The sequence below is a fragment of the Tetrao urogallus genome (genome assembly GCF_951394365.1).
Source record: "Tetrao urogallus genome assembly, chromosome: 5".
Classification (NCBI taxonomy): domain Eukaryota; kingdom Metazoa; phylum Chordata; class Aves; order Galliformes; family Phasianidae; genus Tetrao; species Tetrao urogallus.
Window position 1 is genome coordinate 15,384,948 of NC_136818.1, and position 24,655 is coordinate 15,409,602.

The following is a 24,655-nucleotide window of genomic DNA, read 5'->3' on the forward strand; positions in this document are numbered from 1 at the left end:
TACACACTCCTTTCATAACAGCAATGGAAGAAGAGACTAAATGAGTGTTTCTGAAAGTTACCTACAGGAATTGAGCATGAATATCCCCTAATAACCAGGGCTCTAATTCCAAATGCAACTCCTCACAGGTCTATTCTAGCTGAACGCACACCTGAGCTCTGATCATAAGCTCTAAGGCCTGCTGCATCTGGCAAGGCACATTTCTGATATCTCCCATACACAGTGATAGGAAAGAGAATCTCACGCTGGGAGCCTTTGTGGGAGTGTGCGAACACAAAAAGTCTTCACAAAATTTCTCTGGAGATTCCATGCACCTAGATTTCCACAAATATTTGTAAAACCATGCTTATAAACTAATAATAAGTATCTCACAGGTTTATGCTGATCTATGAGTTGGTATGGCTGAGACATTTTATTCTGATATCCCTACGATGACAACCTCCAGCAGAGGTCAGAGCAGACACTGGAGCATTAGTGTCCATAAGCACCACAGCTGGCTCCCACAGACTGCTTACTGGAGAGCCAAGCAGCCACTGCAAGCAGTGCTCCAGCAAGGAGAAAACTACATAAAACACTCACCTAAATACATATATTCCAATACCAGCAGCCTTCCTGCAATAGTTTTGTCCAAATAAAATATAACTTAAAAACATATTTTATATAATAGGATTCAACTACTGCTCATCAGATTTGAAAAGAAGATACAAAATACTTTGCTTTCTACATTCCATTCCTTATGACATATCAAAGACTTTGAGGAGTCACACTTGAGCAGTGTAAAGCCTCCATTCCACAGGGGTCTGCTTTATGAAGACGGAGGACTACTGTTGGTGCTGGGGTCAAGTTGTACCTTGCAAGTGCTCGAGGCCAGGGTGGCTGGGATCTTGAGAAACCTGATCTGGTGGAAGGTGCCCTGTCTGTGACACGGGGGTGGACTGATGTGCCTTCCAACTCAAACCATTCTGTCATTTTATAGCAGGTGCTGCAAACTGTTTTTCAAGTAAGTAAAACCCCGTTCCTCATTGAGCTACTTAATGCTCACTCTTGGTCTGGCAGCACATCAAGCTTCCAATGCTGTCCATCACTTACATAAATGCCACTCTCTTCAAACTCTCACCCTTTACATGTTTGTGGAGCCTTGCCTCCCTTTGCATACACTAAGTATCACAGTTTCTCTCCACTTTTTGGGTACACATTTGGCCAAGTTTCCACTACCTGGCCTTACAGGTGCACAGCCAATAAAGTGAGCCAGCAGCTACAGTCAAAAGATCATAGCATACCTGGCATGCCACAGAGAAGAAAAACCATTAGAGCCTGAGTGTTTGGCCACTTATTCTTTACCTCCTTAAATATTCCATTGCAGTCACAAGACAAATGCTGCTGCTCATGATATAAGTCTCCGTCATATGATGGATTACAGCAACAAATCACTCTAATTCTGCCTACAGAAATCTATTCTTCTGGTATGCTCCTCAAGTTGTAAAACTTTCAGAAAAGACAACGGCAGAAAGCAAACCACATTAGTTATGCTCATCTGTGCACAGCCAGCCCGCTGGCTGCAGTCAGGCAGTTGGTCTGGTTGGGACTTAGTAATAAAATAGACTTTCTTGTCATTGTTCTGGTATACAGCCATTTAAGTTCACTTTTCCTAATGAAAACAGATTTTCCAACCAAATTTTCTACAGTAGCTCAAGGAACAAAAGGGACATGAGACCACACTCTAAGCCTATTTTATAGGCTTTACATTGGGTTACAGGAGACCACAGAACTGAATTTGCAGTGGCTAAGGTCGCATACAATCATCATTAAGAAACATCAATACATTTGGCACCACTAACATGTACAACCATTCCATTTCAGAATACAAACACAATACAGTTTTTTAATTGAGCTAAGAAACCTGTATGTTTCCCATGCCAACCTCGCTCCTTAAAAAAGAACATAACCAAAAGAAAAATATATTTCTCCTAGCAAGTAAATAGCTTATCTAATTTGCACAAATTAAAAGCTTCCTAAAAGCAAATGAAAATGCTCACCGTCATTTAAGGAAGCTTTGCTATCGGTCTTGCACATCCATAATTAAAAAGAGATCTGGTAATACTTCTTGCAAACAATTCATACATACTAACTAACATACCTAAAAATCACTGCAAGTTTTATAAACATACACATTTAGATTTTCAAGCTTAGCTCCACTGTTTCATATTTGTTTTCATCTAGAACACTACAGCAACTACAAGCAAGAGTAAATGCTTAGAGAATATCAATAAATCCCTGCCTGTAACAGGGGGCAGGAAATAAACAATCCTAAAGGTCCCTACCAACCCAAACCATTCTTTGAAATGTGAACTATTCTGGCTTAAATGCGTGAGAGAGACACTCTGCCGTAATATTATGTACAACACAAAGGAGTAGACTTCACCAGAGCAAGTCTAACAAAAATGCTTAGAACTGGATCGCTTCCTATTTAATCAACTTTAGGCAACACAGAAAGTAAGAGCCAAGAATTAATTACACTCCAGAATGTTGTTACAAGCACAGAAATACACAGGCTAGTACTAAGACTTCATTTAAGAAATTGCATCTTTCTCCTAGATTCACAAAAGCAAATTCAAAGGACAACTAAAACAAAATCAGGGAAATTCCACCAAAGAAGAGTGAAATTCCTCCAAAAAGCAGGCTTGGGAATACCCTTAGCAAACCCATTCCTTGACTACATTGGCCTATCAGAAAGTCACTGGGAATTCACAATATCTAGAGGAAAACAATACAATATTTGTGTCTTTCTTTTTAAATGAGGTATAGCTTGTCATAAACCACTCAGATTCACACTGAGGACAAGACTAAAGGAGAGGGGGGTTTGACTTTGGTGTTCTTAAGTTTTTTGCTTTTTTTACTCAAATGGAAGGGCTGCCCTACTAAAAACAAAGTGTGAATTCTGAATTAAAGCAGTGGTAACAAAAGGTTATGCTTCATAGTGGTACTTTAATATTTATGCATTCTTTTAAATAAGTTGTTGATTAAGCTCATACATCTTTGATTTTCACATCTGAATGCAAAAAATCTCCTTCAAGATCAGGAAGAAATGCTAATGAATCAATAGTGACAGAAGTCATGAAGAAAAAGGACAACATTACGCTTCTTCCTGCTGAAAATGGCACTCCAAATGACTTACTGTAGGAAAAAAAAAAAAAAAAAAAAAAAAAAAAAAAAAAAAAAAAAAAAAAAAAGAAAGAAAAGCCAAAACTATTTGGAGAAAAAGAAGCGAAGTTGCAGGGAGAGAATTTTGAATAAAATTACCCTGGGCCCTAACATTAATATTACTAAGCTGTCAGATTTTGTTTTAAGATTGTGGAAACCACAAAACAAAGGACCATTCCAATCCTTCCTCTTTGGTATTTTTACATCCCCTGAAAACTGCAGGCACCAGCACGCTTCAGAATCAGCTCACTAGGTGAATCTAGAGCTAAGCTTATTTGAAATACATTTAATACAATTTCAACTAAAGCAGTGCCCAACATCCTAAATATCAAAACGATCGTGTCACAGAATATGAACAAAACCACTTTTCCCTAAATGGTTTAACAAGCCAAAACCAAACAATTCCTCATTAACACTCCCAACACCATTAGGAAATTTTCAGCTGGAACACTGCAGCGCTTTGCATGCAGAAGTACAAACCCATCCTTCTAATTCCCTCATGCATTTTGCTGGATTTCTGAAGAGATCACAGAACGTGCACATCTTCCCAATTTTTCTAAATGCCAACAAATGATCCTAGAGATGATATTAATTTAGAACTTTGCATCTTGCTCCATAACACAAGGCTCTTACATGGGAAAATAAAATAAGAGGATTTGAACTGCTTGTCTCTATATGAATGCTTATAAGGATCTATCAGGATAGATAAGAGGAACACGGACACAACTCCTGAAATGATCACAAAAACTAACATCTGAATTTTATTTTTATTTTTAAATGAAACCTTACTACAGTGCCACCTGCATACCTTCTCTGTTCACCCGTGTGAGACCTCCAGTAGGCTCAGAAATGCAATATTAACCAATTTTTATATAATTGAACAATGAAATCAACCCATCTCAAGCCAAACAAACCTTACAGAATTATGAATCAAGGGCAGAGATGCAGAACACAAGAGAGAACTACACTTCTCAATTCCCACTACCCATTTCAACATTTAAAGAACCATCTGTGTTGAAGGATCTCTTTCAAGAAGGCTGCAACCACTTCTTTCTCTAGAGGATCAAAATAGGAGAGCTCTTCCTCTCTCAGACATCTCTAAAAACGAGTTATCGCTGTACCTGTGCGGTATCTTTGGAAACAGTAGGACACTTCTGTTATACAGTAACTCAAATGGTTTCTCCCAAGCAGCTCTTCTATTTTTGGTTCCCCTCCTTCTTCAAAAGAAACAAATAATGCCAGTTAACACACATTTCTACTGGTACACAATGACAAGTGGCAGGAGCACTCTTTCAATCACAGCAGACCGGTAAAACTGGGAAAGATTTTTGTGGGCAAGCTGCCCTCCTCTCCAAACCTCGTGCACAGTGGGGAAGGAAAGGGACCCTCTAATCCACACGCAGCTCCTGCCACACCACAGCAGTCAGAATCATGGCGAACTTAGCTGCTAAATCTTACCATCCAAAAAGCTTGTGAACAGAGGCCAGTAATTTGCAGGAACACACAGCAATGCCTGTAAGAGTCACTGCTGAAGCAGCTCATGAAAAAGCCTATCGTTTCTCATCACTACGTGTGTCACCACCACCCAGCACATTCAAGGCTTTATAAGGACACGGACACAAGTGCTAGCCCAAACTCCTTAACAAGCCAGACAAAATAACCTTCTGAGGCTTCTCCAAAACAAAGATGTAGAAAATTCCAACACGCTGTCTTTAGTGTCTTCTTTGGTTTATGTACCACATGAGCAACCATTCCACCTTAGATTCACCTGCACTGCAGTCTGCACATGGCAAGGAGCACTCTTTCCCATTCTGTAATTGCTCCAAAGCCTCTGAGGCTGCTGCTCACAGCTCCTCTCAGTTCATTCACCATTTCATGGTCCCAGCACCTATCCTCTCTCCTTTTCCCCAGAAAAAAAACTATCACAATTTGTTTCTGTTAGTAAGTACCCGAGAAGGAGGCAAAAAGTGATGTTTTGTTTTCACGTTAACAGAAGACAAAAAACTCTTTTTGCAGCACTTTCAGAGCTCTAACCTTTGGTATAAATTTTATGCATTACAGTTGCTTTCTCTACATGCAACAGGTTGTTTTTAAAGCCTTGCTCACGAAAAGACTGATCTCAGTCATGCCTAAACGTATGTGAAAATCTAGGAAGATCTAGAAAAAACACAAACAAAAAGGAAGTGAGCAGCAAGGACGAGTACCCGCTGCACAGCCAGCTGCAGAGCTGGTGCTTCCCACTCACCAACAGCACAAACACTCCGGGCTTTCTCACAGAAGAGACATTCACAACAAGTACTGCACAAAAACCAGCCCTTCTGGGGGAAGGAACAAAGTTATTTATACCAGAACTTTTCAAGCAAAAATATATAAGAATATATATGAAAATATACTTCTAATACCAACTCAACTTTGAGCAAAGAAAAAAAAAGCTGTCATAACAAATGCTCCCTTTCCTCCTTGATGGTTATCATAGGGGCACAGAAACCAAAGTCTTTACTGACGACTCCCTAAGAGCAGTTACAGTTTTTATGCAAACACAATAATCACAAATACTGTAAACTCTTCAATAAACTACAAGCATTGTTAAGGTACATGGAAACCTAGTAAAAGGATTAACATTTTATGATCTTCCTGCCTCTTTTGACTGAAAAACTATGTATTTTTAATATAAACATAATAGTGAGATGATGTTTGAACCACTGCAGCCATGAAACTGCTACTTATACCTAGGTATGAAGATGAAGAAAGATATCAGCAGCAAACACTGTAAACATTAAGGGCTTTCGTAAAAACAGAAAGCAAGAATTATTTCAAACTGGATAACAATGCTGCTAGAAAAGCTGTGTAAATCAGAAGCAAACAGTAGAAATACTCAGAGGACTGACACTAGAAGCACAAAGCCAAAGATAAAAAAAATAGAAAAAAGGAAAAAAAAGAGAGGAAAAAAAAAGACAGCAGACTACCAAGCAGAACAGGCAAAACCAAAACCAAACAAAACCAAGCCACCCCCCACCAGCCTGCTGCCTGCAGGCGGACAAGAAACAGATACCCGCCACTTCCTACCAGCAGCACAGAGCCACTACTGCACTGCCATGCTTTACAGCAAGACATCAGCAACCATTTTCCCAAAGCAGCCCTCTGCTTTGAGACGTCAGCGCTGGACGTCTGCACTGGAAATAAATCTCGAGTGGAACGCCTACCGCTGTCCCCCTGAAGAAACAGGACTGGAAAGGTGGATGGAATACAGCACAGCTCATTATTCAGCAGACAGGTAGGAAGCATTCCGTTACTACCCTTCAACATTACTATGACACATGGTAAGGAATTCCTTGCTCTTCACGAGTTAAAAAAGGAAAGATCAGGCAACAGGATGTAAATAAAATATTTAAAACTATACACGATCTACAATTTGCATCTTACTTTGCTTATGTTCTACCACTGTTGGCAAAAGCATTCTTACAGGGCAGTGCTAACAGTCAGCCCAGGAAATGGGAGAGCTGCAATGACCAGTTCCAGTCTTCAGCTCCAACTGGACCAGTCACTAAAGCACCTGGAATTCCCCCAAAACACAGTATGTCTTCAACTCCAAAGCTTGTGTAAGTACAGAACGTATCCAACTTGCAATGTTAGTCACACAAAATCATTACTACACACTGACAACAGGCCTGAAATGTTCTCAAGCCCAGTGATCTGACCTTTGTTCTGATTTAAGCAGACTCTGTACCCTCTGGATTAAGTTTCAAGAAATACTAAATTTCTACATAATCCATCATTCTTCAACTAATCAACCATATGTAAGACTAAGCACTCAGTGTCAATCAGTGATAACACCAGCTAGAGATCTACCTTTCCCAGAGGCTGCACTGAGCCACCTCTAAGAACAGCAGCTCCCCTACCAAGAGCACCACACTCACCCCGTTGGAGGAAGCGCACCCTGTAGTCCCAGGCTTGCTAAGAAACAGTCAGTTAATGTTTAGCATAACAAAAACAAGACAGTTGTACACTCGCTGTTAATTCACCACCTTAAAGGCATTGCAACAACAACTTATCAACCTAGCAGCTGCTCGGTGTGGTTGGACAGTAACAGAAACACAGCACAATAAGGTATTTGTTTCTGGTTTTTTTTTTTTTTTTTTCCTTACTTTAGAATTTTTAAAAGCTTGTTCTCCTTCAGCGAAGGAGATTTATGAGTGAATACAACAGAATTATGGGTAGACTTTACCCCAGGATTAAAGGCATCGCACACAAGGTAACGTGATCAATCCTGTGACCATCACGTTCTCTCCATTTTTTTTAAGTGCACATTCCAAGTCTGTGCACACTCATTACATGGCCCGTTTTGACAGACAGCTGCGACTTAAACTAATCGTGCACAAATAGTACTGTGTTGTAGAGATGCACCACGCTAGAGTCCATTTCAGATGATTTCGGCAGTGAGGGAAATCCCAGTGCCTATTTCACATCCTCATACAGCAGAAAGAAGCCTTTTCTACAATGCAGTGAACGACATGGGTATGACAGTTACCATCCCTGCTTGTGTGAATTCTTTGCTACTAGCACAGTTTTGATTCAAGAGACACACTGCACACAGACATAAAAGACTTCTTCCTTAATTAAGCATTAAAGGGGTGCTTTCCTGACTATAAACTATGAGGAAACCTTTAATCCAGTTAGCCCAGTAGTATCTAAGTGTATCAACCATAACAACCAACATTCATAGCTTCCTTGGGTAACTTAAGCTCTTTTGCCAGCAGCTATATGAAGTTTGCGCCTACATCTCAAAAAGGCAGCAAGGAAAAAGGCTCACTATCAAAAATCTGCTTCTTTTTAGAGTGCTAAAAAGGAGGGAAAATGAACGTATTTTGAGAGAAGGGAGACTTGTTTTGCTTTGTTTTACCAGGAATTTCTTCACATTCACGAGATGTTTGGACACAAATTTCAACTGAAAGAATCATGCTTTGGAGGCTCTGCCATCCTGAATCAGTTTACAAGTCAATTTGAGTGCAACTTTGTGCAGATATAACCTAATTTTACTAAATGTTTTCACCCTCTCAATACACAGTACAGAATATCAAAATGCATAGAACGTAAGAAATCAGTTCAGTTTGGCTTAAAATAACCATAGCATAAGAGTGCGGCATTTGGGATTGAAATAATAGAGCAAATTAAAAGCAATAATCTCAACAGGCAGCCCACTAAAAGCGGCATCATTTGTAGGTTGCAGAACACAAAAAGCTGTTATAAAATATGAAAACATGCTGACAGAGAGCTCCTGACCAGCCAAACCAACCAGGCCAGACTGCAAGATCAGAGAACCCTCAGCCAAACCAACTTCAGGGGAACTGCAAAGCAAGTGACACAACTACACTGCATTTTGTCCAGTTTTCACTGCTGAGCTGCTTTGCTGGCTTTCTTGTGCAAGCTGGTAAAAAACCTGCAAGTGTTCAAGGTGAACAGAGGCATGTGAGCGTGCATATGCTTTATTACTACAAAGAATCTTATTTTCTTTCCATTTGTTTTCTGCAGAAGGCCCTTCAAATAGAAGGTTTGTGCACAAGTAAGTTGTGCAAGCACATACAAGTGTAAGCACAAACCATCCCACCAGAAACTCCCCTGGCAACTCAGCTGTCCATACTGAAACTCAGCCTGCACTGTTATTTTAAAGTGGGAGGCACTGCCACTATTGTTTAACATCCTGTTAATTCAATTGCTGATGCTCCTGCTTCAATCAATTGTTGCTCTGATAATTAACTTCACAAAGATGCTTCATGTCAACAGGGCCTCTTCTTCCTACAGCTCATGTCACCTCCTGAGATTTGAAGGCCATCTGATCACTTTTTACGTTCACTCACAAACTTTTATTGGCATTTTCCTAGGCGTATACTTTCACATGTTACTGCAGAAGAGATGCTGGATTTCACAAGATTCCAGAAAAAAAATCAAAATAGCAACACTTTTGTCCTGATTCTGCTAAATGACATTGCCAAGGACTATTTTCAGTATGACAAAAAACAACAAAAGAAAAGTTATTCCTGTAAACAAGAAAGGAGTTTACTGGTGAAATTAACATCCTCCTACCCCCCCAAACATTTCCTACTTAAGTTTTAAAACAATAATAAGAAACCTCTATTTGAAGTTGTGCTAGGTGTTGCAAGAAACTATTTTAAAGACAATGTTTTGAAGACTCTTCCTATTTCAGTTATTACTCATGCATAACTCTGTGCTGCATCCCTCTGCAGTCATATTAGACAGGACTGCATCATCAGCTTTGATGGTAAGTCAGTGTAATAGGATTGTCACACTGCACTGCTCCTCCATGCACCCTACTTAAACCCCCTTTCCAATAAGGAAATTGCAGTGTTTCCTCTCCAGGTAAGTGACCCATTAAAAGCTCCTGAGGATCTATTCTGCATTGCCTAATCAGTTCACCTGCTCTGCCCTCAAATCACCTGCTTTACACAAGTCAGGCAGCAAAGGATTTTATACAGAAGAACCACATAAAGTTGTCGAAACTCAGATGTACCTGCTAAATGTGAAAATGCTTCACTTAGAGCCTTGTTTCATAATTTGAATGAAAAAAATATTCTTAGAGCCTTGTTTCATAATTTGAATGAAAAAAATATTTTGCAACTTTTATTTTAAAAATGCCTAAGCTTCTCAGTAAGAGGCACAATTCCTTGATGGAATTCCAGAAATCCTTATCTTTAGGACACAAACCTCTCCAATTGTCTGACAATTCATTAAGCTACACAACACGAAATGGCTTCTTCCTAAAACCTGGTGCACGTTCATTCCCCTTATGAGTCTCAAAGTGAAGTTCCATGACACAATCTTCATAACTTAATTACGTGTTACGGAGGAGGGGAGGCGGAATCAGAACGTGACCATAGGTGAGATCTCGCTTAAAGGGCCAGAGTTTCACAGCACTGATGGAAGCCTGCTTGGATGCACAGTTTGTTTTTCATTACCATCATGACTTGTCAGTTTATATCGCCCACGTTACCCCAGAGCAAGAACTTCAGATAGACTGAAGGTTGTATACGGAGACACGACGACAGAGAACTCTGCAGATTTCGTGCGATAAGGATCGCGCGCACGGCGACGCTCACCGCCGCAGCCCGACGTAACACAAACTTCGCTCGGAAGCCCCCGCCCCACGGCCAGGGTGCCCGCTAACTTCGGCCTCGCCGCGGCACCGTGCAGACGTCAGCCGTCGGCGGGCCGGGACTGGCACGAGTCGACATCCCAGGGCGACCGACCCGCTCCGAGCCGAGGAGGAAGGGAACGGGCAGCACCGCGCGTCACCGGGCCGGTCGGAGCGCGGCGAGCTTCCGCGGCCGGAGCCGGCGGGAGCGCGGCCCGCCGGAGCCCCCCGCACCGACCCCGGCCACCCGCGAGCCACGGCCTCCCCCCACCCGCCGTTACCTGCCGCCCTGCACGCGGCCTCCCGCGGCCTCCCCCGGCCCCGCCGAGGCCGCCCCGCCGCTCCGCGCCCGGCAATGGCGGCGGCCCGCTCCCCCCCGCCCCGCGCTCACTGGCTGCGCCGCTTCATGTGACCGCGCAGAGCCCTCCTCGCGCGGCCCTTTGTGTCCGGCCCGGCCAGGGGCACCGGGAGGCCGCTCGCCGGCCCGGGGAAGGGCCGGGTGCCGCCGGTGTAGCCGGGAGGAGGCGACGAGGCGTCGGAGGAACTCCACGGCCGCCCCACTCTCTCCCCGCCGCGCCGCCGCCGCCCCGGGCCCGGCACTTACCGCCGCTCGGGCGGCTGCGGCCGAGCCGCGGAGCCGCAGCGGGTCGGAGGCGGCCGCCATGTTCCCGATGCGGCAGGATGGAGGCGACGGCCGCCCGCCAACCGCCGCTAGGGCGGCCGGCCCGGCCCGCCGCGCCCGCCACGGCCCCGGCCCTCGCCCTCGCCCCGGCCCTCCCCGCCCGCGCGCCCCCGGCCCTCCCTTCGGCGGTGGGGGAGGGGAGCGGGGGGAGGGCATTTAAAAAAAAAAAAAAAAAAAAAAAAAAAAGCATAACGGGAAACTCACGGGCTCGCCGGGCTGTGCGTCACGCCGGGGTTACGTCTTGCGTGCGGCGTCATGACGTCATCGCGTAAGATTCCCGCCCCCCCCCCCCCCATACCGCACACGGAGCCCCACGTCCCGGGGAGCGGAGTGCGCATGCGCACTTCATCCCTCCGCTGTTCCCGTTCCGGCGCTGCCCCCTCCCGCAGTGAGGTGCGGGGTCGCGACCTCGCTCGCCTGCCCGCCGCCGCGAGCGGGGCTGTTATCGCCGCGCAGATTCCGTCCGCGCCGTCAGGCTCGGGTTGTCCCCGGCAGCGCCGTGAGCGCGGGCGGGAAATGCCTGCTGTGGGCGTGAGGAGAAACTCCTAACAGCTCTCTTCAAAAGGCGAAATGCCGAACGCGGCCGCTTCCCGTCCCAGCGTGGCCTCCCCTCACCTGCGCCGGGCTTCCCGGTGCGCGGGGAGCGGGAAGTCAAAGCGCCTGCTGCTTAGCGGTGCCTTTCCCACAGAAAGTGGAAAACTAGGTCAAACGCTGAAGGAGCTGCACAAAAGAGGCAGTCCTGCAACGAGCAGCGGCTGGCAAACGATGTGACAGGGCAATGAGAGCGGAGCAGGAAACACAGCAAAGCAGCGGCAAGGGGAAAGGAGAAAACGCGGAGGTGGCCGCTCCGCTCTGGGGAACAGCTCTGACGGGACTCCAAGAAGCTAGCGTTAGCTGCCTGCCCTTCAGATTAATGGCTGTAATGGCAAGCTCCGGTTCAAAAGGGCAGGGATTCAAGGGAGACAAATTGGTAAATTAGGGACTGCTTTGATAAATTAGATTTTCTTTAGATTTGCTGGGCCCAAAGGATTTCACGCTAGAATGAGAAGGTGATAAGGCGACTTCAGAGGTGTGAGCAGTTGTCACTGAGAGCTCATGAAGACAACTGGTGCTTCAGAAGAGGGGAAAAGGGAATGCGTAGCACGTGCAATTCCAAGGGGAGTGTAGGAAGAGCCAGGAAAAGTACTGAAGCAGATAATCCCACATCTTTAAGTACATGGTAGCTAATGAAGTGATAAGTTACAGCCAACGTGGATTTGTCAAGAAAATCATACAGAGCCAAAGTCATTCCATTTGATGACTGTATAATGGACTGCAGGTGGAAATAGCGGCAGGTCTGTTGTGGCTTGACTTCCATAAGGCTTTTGACACTGACTCAGAACTCCATAACTGAGCAAGCGAAAGAAATCTGAACAGAAAAGACTGCAGTGGTACAAAACTACTCAAAAAGTAGTTGGCAGTGCTTCTCTGTGAATGACAACAAAATACAGCAAACGCAGCTTCTTGGGCATGGAGGTATCCTGTATCTCTAATTACATGAGTAATGGAGTTGGGCCCCCTCCAACTAAGGATATTACATGATTCTATGATTTGCCAACAGTAACAAAGTGGCAGAGCTGTAAGGATGTTGCTGGGCAAAAATAGGATTCAAAATGATCTTGATTGCAAAAATGGGATGCAACTGTCAATTTCTGTCAATTCAAATGGGAAAACAACAATTGCACGATTGCAAGGCTAGGAACAGATGAATAAACACCATGGCTTCAGAACGGGCTGCGGACCACAGTAAATCACAAACAGAACATGCATCCACAATGTCACACTTGTGAAAAAAAGCTGCAGTACAAGGAGATGTGTGAACAGAACTGTCATATTTAGGACATACAATGAATTTCTCCTTAGATTTAACTCTGGTAAATCTTTGGCTAGAATACTGTGTTAAGTTTGGGGCTCTCTGTTTCAAGAAAATGTATCTTTCAAAGAAGAATATAGATAATAATAATATCAATATCAATATATCTCAATAATAGAAGAAAAGAACAGGAGGGGGAAAAAACACCAACCAACCAATCAGAATTTATGAAAAATGTAACCCAAACTGAAAATATGAATGATTTAGATTTCTTAGAGATTTCTAGAGATTAGAGGACTACACTTAAATCCATCCAGCTAAGAACAAAAAGTAACAGTTTCAGGCTGCACTAAAAGAAATTAAGGTTAGATATATTAGGAAAAGTTTCACTACAGCATGGATAAATTGAGCTGGTATGTATCCTCTAGAGGGTTCTGAAGACATCACTCCCATTTAAAAAAAAAAACTGAGCTAAACGTCTGTACAAACAGATGAGAGGCATTTAAATACTGAGAAGTAATGGAGCACATTTAAGAAATCAATTTTCTTGCATCATTTTCCATAACTGCAGTTACTATCCAGATAGCTGTTCTGATCCTATATATATATTTATCTGACAGGAATTCCAGAGACATTTAAACATTTAATGTGTTGGTGTGATTTTACATATAGGTGTAGATAACCCTTTGGGAGCCCTTGTCACGCTGCATTCTGTGCATTGCTGCACAGCAGTGTATGTCACATGCTCAGCTAATTTGCTAATTTACAGACTTCATATATGGACTGCAGATTCTACATTTATAAACATGTTTGTTAGTGCTCATGTAACTAGCGCGCACCAAGACCTTTTCTTTTCTTTGGTTTGCTTTTTCATGGTAACATACAAATCTTTCCCCAGAATCCATTAAACTTTCGGCTTTCTCTGGAGCTTGCCAGTTAGAAGGCAGAGCAAATGGTTTACATTCTGGGACTGAGAGCCACCAAACTCATCTCTTTAGAGATGACTAAAAGGCCATTAAGTAGAACAATTTTAAATCTCCGCTGAGTTCAACTGAATTCAAACTGATAGCCCACAGGCAAAAGGCAATGAATTTCATTAACAGTACCCTGAAGCACTCAGTCCCCTAATGAGTGCTAATGTGACTCTTCTGAGAATTAAGCTTGTTTTCTGAAAAGACACATTTATAAAATCAAGTTCTGATATTTTGGAGCACATATGGATAGTTCTCCACTGTTCCTTAGCATAAGAAACATCTCACACAACCCACAGATTTCTTCTCAGGGTCTTGTTAATAGATGCTCCGTGCTAACCAAAATGCAAACAAAAGCACAAAAAAGCACATATTGTATTGATACTGGCTCTATACTAGCTAAATATCATATATATTACTGTACCCAATTATTTTAAGGTAATCACACTCACTCACTCCTGTTTCCCCTACCAGATAATTTGTAAGCAACAGCAATTCCTGCTTCAATTCTGTAACAAGTAGTTGAAGGAGAATACCAAATTCTATGAAACTATTACAGAAGATGCAGTGTTTTTAACTTCATATGTAAATGAGTAAAATGAGAGCATAAGGAAGCCTAAACTTTAATGCTGCCATATCTCACAATTTTTAAGAGCTTAAAGATACTTAGCATTTTATTTAGTGCCTCAACTTAGTGATCAAAAAATTCCTATTCTGTAAACAGTACTGAGCTCCATGAAAATACTTATGAGCCACACTCCATGATCTACATTTGGTGTGAATTCATGGTGCACATAACTTCACCATTTCCTCAAAATGACAGTTACTAAGGCTATGTCCAGCCATCTCACAAATGATTTGATTTCTGATTCTGCCAGCTTTGCCACTTACACTTACAATATGTGGAAAGTGGTAGATTATCTTAAATGTTGCATGCTGGGTTAAAAAGAGTTCAGAAATATACAGAAATATACGCATACAAAACCAATCAGTCTAATTTGGGATGAAAGGGAAAGCCTCCAACAAGGCATTCTAAGATCAGTTCACAAACGTGCACAGCCACGAAGGCCCATAAGATATAATTCTTGAACTCTAATCCCTATAGTGTACAGTAGGCTTTTTGTACCCACATATCCTGGCTGTGAACCTCTGTTATTCCTCCACCAGTGCAGACAAGGTCTAATAATGGTTAAAAGAGCAAATGAAAACCTCTTGAGGAAAGACTGCTACCTAGTTCCTTTTGGTCTTGAAAATGGTTATAAAAAGCTTATGCCAAAGCAGACTCTTTCTTGTTAGCAGCAAAATATGATTAATTGAAACCAATTCAAAAACTGTTTCTTCATATAAACATTTTTGTAGATGATGCTGCAGAGAGAGTTGGAGCAGGTCTAAGCTGAAGCATTTTGAATGAAAGAAGACTGCAAATGCCTCCTTGAAACCCTGCAAAATCCCAAATGCCTGGAGGGAAAAACTTTTTTAATGATGATTTCTTACATTTATATAGCACCTTTTATTCCCTAGGACCCCGAGCACTTCATTAATTCTATGCAAAACGCTTCACCATAGAAATGTAGCCTCTACATGCATCACTCTGAAAAATTCTTTTTCAGTTTACACATTTCTTTCATTACCAAAATACTGTGCTTACCTTGTATATAAAAACCAACACAAAACCAGAGAAAATATTAGACTACATAGATTTGAGTTGTAGAAAAAAGCAACACACTCAAGTAATGGGTACACTGCTATAATCTCATGCAATTCCCCTCTCCACTCAGGCTGATTCCATCTTCATACTGCGACCTTTGGTAAAAAAGAAAAAAATTATCATCCATAACACTTCCAAAATTGCAATGATCTTTGATACCTGAATTTCAGACAAAAAAATGAGTTTATAGGAAAAGGTGGCATCTTCTATTCACTACAACGAGGTCATAAAGTAGAGAACTTGGAGTATTTGAGATTTAATGCTTTGGGTTTTTTAGCTAAGATTATTGTTTTAAAAAAGCATCATAACCTCTGCCTACCAAACTGTCTTGTCATCATTCTGAGTCCCTCACAAGCACAAAACAAGGCCCCAGATACATCGTGTGAAAGATCTGTGTGCTATTGCTCACCTTGCTGCACAGCTTTTCTTTTCATCCTACAGAGATCCTTCCAGTTCCTTTCCTTTCTTATAAAAACATGCTACTCATTCCACCAACACAGAAAAGAATTTGGAACTCAATATACTGGTTGTTTCTACAAAGACTAATTAGCATATTTCTGCAGATATTTTAGAAGAACTAGTCACTAACAGAAGAATTAATTGGAACAGTTTGATTTACTTCAACACTGTAAAAATTGAAAGAAGAAAAATGATTTAACTTTTTTTTGCTTGAGCTGTTGGTTCATGTCCTGTTGGCTTGTTTCTTCCTTTTGAAATAGTTGTCAACGTTAATTAAAGAGGACTGTCTAGTCTTGTCTTTTTCTGACAGAAAAAAAGAATCTATTCATAACATATCTTTTTCTCCTTCTATAAATCAAGATATTTTAGTCATCCTTGTCAGCATCAATAAAACTTCAAGAATTGTCAATAAAACAGTAGAAGGGCAGTACGAATGTATAGGTAAAGTTACATATTATTGAAGCCTTTCGCTCTCCAGACTGTAATCCCAAGGTAAGGTTAGTCCTGAGGTACAACATTTGGAGACTCTGCCTAGGGAAGCAGTACTACTTGCCACTGTCAATTGCCTTCAGGACTGTCATGCTCTTTTAAATCTCCCATCTAGGAAAGTATTTCCTAGTACGTTAAAAATAAGGACAACTACCAGTGTTTTCCTGTTTCTAGGTTTCCGTCCATAAGCAGCAGCACAGAAACACGGTATCTGCTGCTCAGACCTCCTTTAGCTGAGCCTACTGCTGCAATTACAAAACAGCTTTTGTCACAAGGGCACTGGCTCTGGGTGCAGCCTCCCACAGCTGCCTCCTGTTTTCAGTCTCACACCAGGAAGGAGTGTTACTGTCATCTGGTCAGAGGAGCAGCAGTTGCTGGGGCAGTGCTGGCTGCCTGGTACACAAGACTCCATGCCTAGCTGTTCCTCAGGTACCACATACTAAATATTATTAGGTAACTAATCCTGGATGGATTGATTATCAGTAGACCAAATTAACCTTGATCTATCTATCTTTATCTATCTATTTATTTATTTATTTATTTTGCATTATTCTTATCCATCTCACATTAAAAAGAAGGAGCTGACATCTCTTTTCTTATGTCTGAGTTACTGAGTTCAATTCTCACCGAATTCAAAGATCATGAGAAGGCAGGGCAGGAAAATACCACTGTATATTATAGCACTGACCTTCTTCAAAACAACAATGTTATTTCCTTGGAGGGTTGCCATTTGTAGCATGTACAGGAAGTATTAATATAAGAAAATATGCTATGAACAAAAAAATAGTAACAAATTTCTTCCTGAGCCTGTTGATGAACTATAATTCAGTGGGATAGGAGAAAAGCTGCAGCAATAAACTGGCCTTCAGCAGATAATGGAAAGGACCTAGATACAATAGAAATAAATTATCACAGTTCTGCTGTGATGATCCAGTTCACATTAAAATGCTAAAATAGCATACAGAGAGAAGATGGAGTAATTTCAAGTTCCTTGTCTCAGGTGTCCCTCTAGTAACCTTAATGTATCCCTGCAGAGGAAAGGGCAGAAGAGAGTGCAGCTCCTACTGCCACTGACCTTGTGCCTGACCTTCAACATGAGCACCCTATGCCAGCAAAGCATTGCTGAGGAGAAGGCAATTGCACTGGGTGGTTGGGCGCCACATTACAGCCTCCCAGCTTAGCATGAGGAGTTTGTGACAATGATTCTTTTAGCCAAGCTCCAAATCTGTATTTGTGACTTGTACAGGTGACAGTGAGGGACAGAGGTAGCACAAAGGGGAAAGGCCACTTCCTTCAGCTGATCACCATTTCAACACCGTCACAGGGAGGACAAGCTTTGGCTTGTTATTGGCAGGCAGTACCCACCATTTCTGCACTTCAGAGTCACCTGGCCAGAGAGCAGTGAGGACAAGAGTCCAAGTAAGGATGATTTCACCAGAAACTGCAACCTCTAAAAGCAAGTGCCATATATTAAAAAATGAACAACAGGATCTCCCAGTTGTCATTGGCATTGCCAGGGTGTCACTACACACCAGCCAGGATTTCATACCGCCTTCTTTTCCACACAGCTTCCTGCCGTCCTGCCCTGCAGCTCCTACACCAGTGATTGTGATTTCTTGCCTTAACTCAGATGGACATACACCCTCTTGTCCTTATGCTTGACTCAATTACATAAATCTTCATCATCATCATCTGTAGAGCTCCAGAGCTTTGTGCATGGGAAGACATAATAACAATAATATTTAAAGAAGAAAATAAAAAAAAAAAATCCTTTATTACTATTAATGTGAAAGTACCAAGGAACTTATTTTGTCTTTAGATAAGATCACAGCAGCAGAAAGTCTGTTTGATATGCCATACCTTCTGTTTGTTTCTTAATTGTAAGGAGTTTGGGTTTGATCAAGACAATTAATTATGAATATAGCCGAGCTTTCTAACATCAGAGATACAGCTTAAAAAGCTACACAAGCTTTTTTTAGTGTATATTGTGCTGTATAGATGAGCATATATCTTCAGGGCATGAAAACAGACATCTTTGTAATTGAATCCTGAAAAGGAGGAAAAAATATATAAAACTGTGATAGTTCTTGTCAGGCTAAGAGTTATCACCCAATTCTGAAAAATTATTTATCAAATTCTGTGGTTGCACAGAATCAGCGTATGGCGTGGTTGGTTTGTGTATCTCATATCTCAGCTTGGTCATTGGAACATAAAGTTTCCTCTAGTAGAATAAAATTAATGTCAAAAATGAAAAGAGCAAGTTAAAACGTAGGGTTCTTACAATGCAAGATTCATTACCCAGCAACTTTTTTCTTCCCAGCCTCCCTGCCTCTTTATGCAAACAAAAGAGAAGCACCACCCCATTTCCCAGCTTGGCCACATCTTTGCATTTCATCTGCCAGAAAGCATCTTCAATGTAATGATCAAAGTTACATTTAAACCTTTGCTTCTCTCTTGTTCATCCAGAATTTCTAGATCACGTCCTGCCTGTGTTCTCAGATGAGTTATTTGTTCAGCAGTTCCCTTGCCATCATCCCATCCGAGAAATATTATCTTAGGTTTGGGATTTACAGACCGAACTTGTGATATAATGCTACTTTTAGTAGGAAGCTCATAGGAACATGAAATGTCTTATTATAAGCTCAGTGCAAAGACTTTAATGAGCTTTCAACAGGGCTTAAAGAAGGAGAATTCCAGCACTAATTTTCCTAGTAATAGAAATCTACGTATTTAAAGTAATTGTAAAATAGTTATTTCAGTATTTTGGAATGCAAACTGAGCAGAAGTTTCTCAGCAAAAGAAAGAATGAAGAAATGCAGAGGAACAGTTATGCTCATTTTACAGCATGTCCCAGTTTCACATCACTTGGCTCTGGTTCCCAACAATGTGTTCATAGGTCAGTGTGTGGAAATGGGCTCAGGTGAGGCATTGGAAAGGGTATTTTTAGTTAGACCATATAGGCAACTGACAGAGTAAAAATGGGCTATCTGTAAGAGTGGAACTGTTAGCAGAGTAGTTCCGCTTTGGGAATTCCAACAAATGCAGCTGTATATGTACACAATCTCTGCAATCTATCATTATATCTATGTCTCTCTCAAATCCCATTCCAAGCATATTAAAATTCTTCCATAAGAAGTTACGTATGAATGGTCACTCAAACATACCTTCAGCTTTGAGTTACAATGTTCACATTCTGCTTTAAAACAGGAGAAATGTTTTTATTTACTCTGCTCAAAAGAAAATCCTGATTTTGAACTTTTATAAGAGCCAGTGAGGTAACAGTGGTTTAAAATTTCATGAAGGCATCTTAATCAGCAAGCAACTGAGCCAAATCAGTGTAAGACTGAATACTTCTAAAAGTATGCCATTTATGAAGAAGCAATAACCACGTTTTTGTAACATTTTACCAATTACACAAAGGAGGATGGTGCCATCACATTTGTGATAGCGTATTAGGGAGAACAGCTTCTCACAGTGACTGTTAAAATTGCACATGCTGGGAAAAACTGTCTTATTAGGATTAATTTAAGACAAAGAGTACTCACTAAGCATGAATTTTATACAATCACTTTCATCAGTACTCTTTATTCCATCCTTTATAAAGAAATAAGGACTCAATGAGCGCTCATTTCATTGCTAGACCCTGGCCAGCAGGAGCTGACCCAATTGAACTCCTGGGCTGAGGAAGATAAGCAGTGGCCTGAGAGCCTGCTGGGACAGCAGCAGGGTTGCTTCACAGCAAGCAGCTGCAGAAACACTGTGTATCTCCCAGCTCTACTCCTCAGCCCAACACTGATGCCAAAGGCAAACACAGGTGTGGGGAAGGGGAAGAGAAGAGGCACGAACTTCCAGGCAGCTTCAGATGGGGAAATGCTGACTGGCTGGGGGAGCCAGGGTTCCTTCTCAAATGCTCACTGGACACACTTGGCTTGCCTGCTAGTTTGGTTTTTGTATGCAGGTGGCATATGATATGTTTGAGGACATGCCACATGAGCATACTGACTGTGGCTGAGGAGGAATAAAAACAGCAGCACAAAGTACAGATTGAGGCCATGTCCCCATCTATGCCTCACCTTCCCTAGGACAGCCAGCACATCTCTCAGGTCTCTCAGGCCATTTGGGGTGGCACACTCAGGCCCTACCTTTTAGAAACAGATTCTAGTGCTGGGAAGGAGTGCTTCTGCTTCTTCGGGTTAACAGAATCAAGAAGACCTCAGCTTGGAGCTGCAGCCTCCCAAACACGGAGGAGCCTGTGAAGTGACCGGAGAGCTTGAAGATGGCAGCATGGGGCCATGTGGAGGAACTGGGCTGGAGGCACAGACGACTTGTCACCACATGGCCAGATGGTGCTGGGCAGGGCTGGGCAGGTAGGGCACGTGTACGGGCAGAGCTAAAGCCCAGCGCCAGGCCATATGGTTCTCTTGGACAGGTATAGGGGTGCCCTGAGGACAGGCACTGAGCAGTGAAGGCGATCCAAACATACATGGGCATTAGAGGGAACAGAGTAGGTTTCTGAGGATCAGTGTCCCAGCTGGGACTCTCCCAGGGAGCCCAGAGGGCAGACAATGGCCAGGTAATAAAACCCTAAGGGTAGCAAAGGAGCAGTTCTGCTGGGCAGGAGGACAGGGCTCGCTGGCCCCCCCAGCACTTGGCAGTCCTCCTGCTCTGAGTCGGGTGAGGACACTGCGCTTGCAGGGTGGCTGATGGAACAAATCCCATTTCCCGGCAGGAGCAGGAAAATTAAATGGCTTGGGGAGTTCCCCACTGCTTATTTGGCAGTGTCAGCAATTGTCAGCAATTACCTGTGCACCAGAAAGGAAAAACAACCAAACACAAAATGAAGTACGCTTCAATGTCAACTGCAGTGCCATCCAAACCATGGGATTCTCTTTCTTTCACACAAGTGTCAAAAGTACACCCTCGACACAGTGAGTGAGCAAATCCCAAGTCCCGTGTTTCATTTAGTTTAGAAATTACAATTGTTTCTTTCTTCTTCTTCTTCTTCTTCTTCTTCTTTTTTTTTTTTTAAGCACTTGGATGGGTTTCAGGAGAAACTATGAAAGTAAGAACATCTTGAAAGAGCCTGCAGAAATAATTCCAAATTTCTCCTCACTTTTTTCGTTTTACCTCAGTGGAACTACAAGTGTATGAGGGCTGGCTTGGCCCAAGGTTAATCCTCTTCTGGAGCCCAGGAGATCTGCAGAAGGGTAGCCTGGATCCCTTTCTTTTCTCCCTTAAGGGAATACTATTTTGATTCTCATTTCACTATTTAGAAGCCCTAGAAGTTCCCGCAGCTGCTGGGTCACATAACAACAGACAGACTCTAATTTCTCATGCACGGCACCCAGCATGGTGTATCAGAAAAAAGGCCCCAAACCTGCTCCTGCATTCTAATAAATGCATGTCACTTTGTAGGAGATCAGAATCCTGTCCAAATTCTGCTAAGTCTAACAGAACAACAGTTGCCAAATGACAAAACCTATCAGAAGGAACAGAGTAAAAAGGCACGTCTTTGTTTCAGATCTTCACAGCTTCAGTACTGGCAAGAGAAATGTCAAGGTTTCCAAAATAAAGCCAGTTAACCACTGTAACTGCTATTAAATGTAAACAAGGACATAAAAGTAGAGATGTTGGAAGCCAGGATAAGAATATTTGAAACAGTAGCTGTGTATACAAGGACAAGCAGACAGCATTGCTCGCTCCTGGGGCTGTGCAGCGCTGGGAGCAGCGGCACAGAACTGCAGGCCTGCACTGTGGGCAGCCTCAGGCTGGGCTGGGCAGCACTGCTGTGGGTCAGCAGGAGGCGTGGGGCTGCAGCGAGGTGCTGCTCGCTCCCTTTCTGTGTCACACAGGGTGCACGCTTTGCAAGGAAGCACTGGCATCCTAACCCAGATAAAATCGCTTGGATAATAATACAAAAATGACAGCTCCGTAGATATTAGTTACTCTAAAAAATACCAGTATTTTCCTTGCATAGACAGCTGTTAAATAAAGGCACTGCTCAGTGCTGATCTTCCATGGGACACTGTAGATGAAGACAGTGTATTCCCATGAATTATGCTATTGGCTACACACAAAAATTACATCCATTTAATTTAATCAGTAAAGAAAGGAATGAAACACAGCCATCGTGCAGACTAAACTCAGGCAGTAAAATGACACTGCACGCATCTGTCCGAGGCTTACAATTGTAGCAGCCTTGTGTCCTGCAGATACAATGCTGGCATTTTCTCTCTGAGCACAACAGAAAATGGTCAAGATTTTGGATGCAAGGATGAAGAGAAATGAGACAGTGACCCACAACCCATGGAGTGAAATTGGTCTCAGAGCAGCTAAACGATGCCCAACAGGATTGTCCAGAGCAGAACTGCACTTCTGCCTGATTGTGGCTGTTAGCGGACCGCCAATGTTTCAGTTAAACTAAAAAAGAAACACGCTCAAATAATTATTTGGCAATTAAACTTCTGTGCTGTTGGACACACATCGCACTCAAAAATAATACATGTTGACAATCCATTATGGCAGATTTTATGACAATACCTCAGTGGTAAAGATTTCCACAAATCCTAAAGCTGGGTGTAGCAAGAAGTCTGCACACCTGTCATAAGCTGCCAAAACCAAAGAGCTGCCAACGCAAAATGAGCTATAAAAACAGTAACAATCAGGCGTCACTCTCATTAAACACCTAATGATGCCACAGGCACATCAGTGGGGAAATGCTTATGAGAATCACGAGGAATTAGGAGAAAATAAATAAATAAATAGAATGGCTGCCTCTCAAACTGCTTGCCAAGCTGCTTGTGCATTCTGCCACAGGCAGTTTCTTGAACAAGATGGAGGACAGTTAGGGGCTATTAGGTGCTGCTGGTAGTGAAGGCAAACCAAAGAACTGATGGTAGAAATTAGGGGCTGTGATTTGCTTTCAGTTATGTCTCATATCTCAACATTTCATGGTATTTAAATGAAGCTATTCCATCAGCATTGCTCCCGTCTCTGCACTCATATTCTCCTTTCTGGTACGGATTGTCTTGGGAAAGTTGCCAAGCGGTGACAGAGCAGTGCAGAAAGGAAATCACGCTCGTACGCTGGGGGTGGGGAAGGCTGCAGGTAAATAGACCCAGTGCAGCATGGTACACACGGGCTCTTGTCTCAAAAACTCCATGTTTAAATGAAACAGGAGCCAGAACACTTTACAAAAAGCACACAGGACTGCTAGAGACCCCAAGCCATCACCTCCGTTTGCACCATGGAGGTGTGAGCACAGGGCTGCTTTAGGAGATTGCAAGAACAAAAAAAAAAATTTCCTTTTAAAATGCTGGAAAATCCCTGTGCAGCATTGAAGATCATTCCTGCCAGATGCTGAGCACCTCCTTTATACTTAGGAAGGATCTGAACCTTGTAATTAAAGACAGAGGGAAACGAGGGTGGACCCAGGCTCCTGTAGGAGTACATGATTACTTACCTGCCAGGACCTGCCCAAAAAGCCAGGCTCTCCCTACATAATTCAGTGACTGCACTGGTTTTTTCTAATAGTCATTGTTTTATTTATTAATAGCCAAGCTCTAAGGTACTTGTTGCCTTTTCATCTGTAGACCTCAAAGTGCTTCACAAAGGAGATCATTATCAACAAAGGAACACAGACATCTGCTTTTGGGCTCTGCCACAACAAGACATCTCAGTTCACCTAGGCAGTAGATTTGCCTATTGAACTTTCTTCAAGCCACATGCCCCACAAACAACCTTCAAACCTCAGATGACTTGAGGGGGCTGTTTTCAACTGAAGGGTATTGCTCACAGGGTATCAGGCAGCCCTGCACAGCACCAGCCTGGCTGAAACAGTCTCATGGAGACACTCAGCCCGATGCTATGGGGCAACCTCGGGGCACCACCACATCAGAGCAGGATCCATCATCTCGAGGATTGCCGTGGGTCACAGCAGCGAGCACGTGCAACTGCTCCATCCCCAAAGACAAGTGTTACTGTCCTCTGGCCATCTTCAATTGCTACAGTAAAAGGACAGGTGAGGAAATGTGCTTAGGTTGATACATTTTTTGGCAGTTTTGCACTACACACAGAGTAGGATTTTTCATCATAATGACCTGCAGCTGAAACAGATGTTTTGCTTTAGTGTTCTAAAAGCACAAAA

The 24,655-nt window shown here is 42.7% G+C and overlaps 1 protein-coding gene across 1 annotated transcript in view; it reads right to left on the reverse strand.

Annotated features, from left to right (window-relative positions):
- ZNF644 (zinc finger protein 644) overlaps positions 1-11,287 on the reverse strand; it is a gene marked incomplete at both ends in the record, with an annotated part of 46,303 nt that extends 35,016 nt beyond the window's left edge. Inside the window, one exon of the mRNA XM_079535319.1 lies at positions 11,235-11,287. Coding sequence (XP_079391445.1) covers positions 11,235-11,287 — 53 coding nt within the window. The remainder of the gene's footprint in view (positions 1-11,234) is intronic.
- Between the last annotated feature and the right edge of the window lie 13,368 nt (positions 11,288-24,655).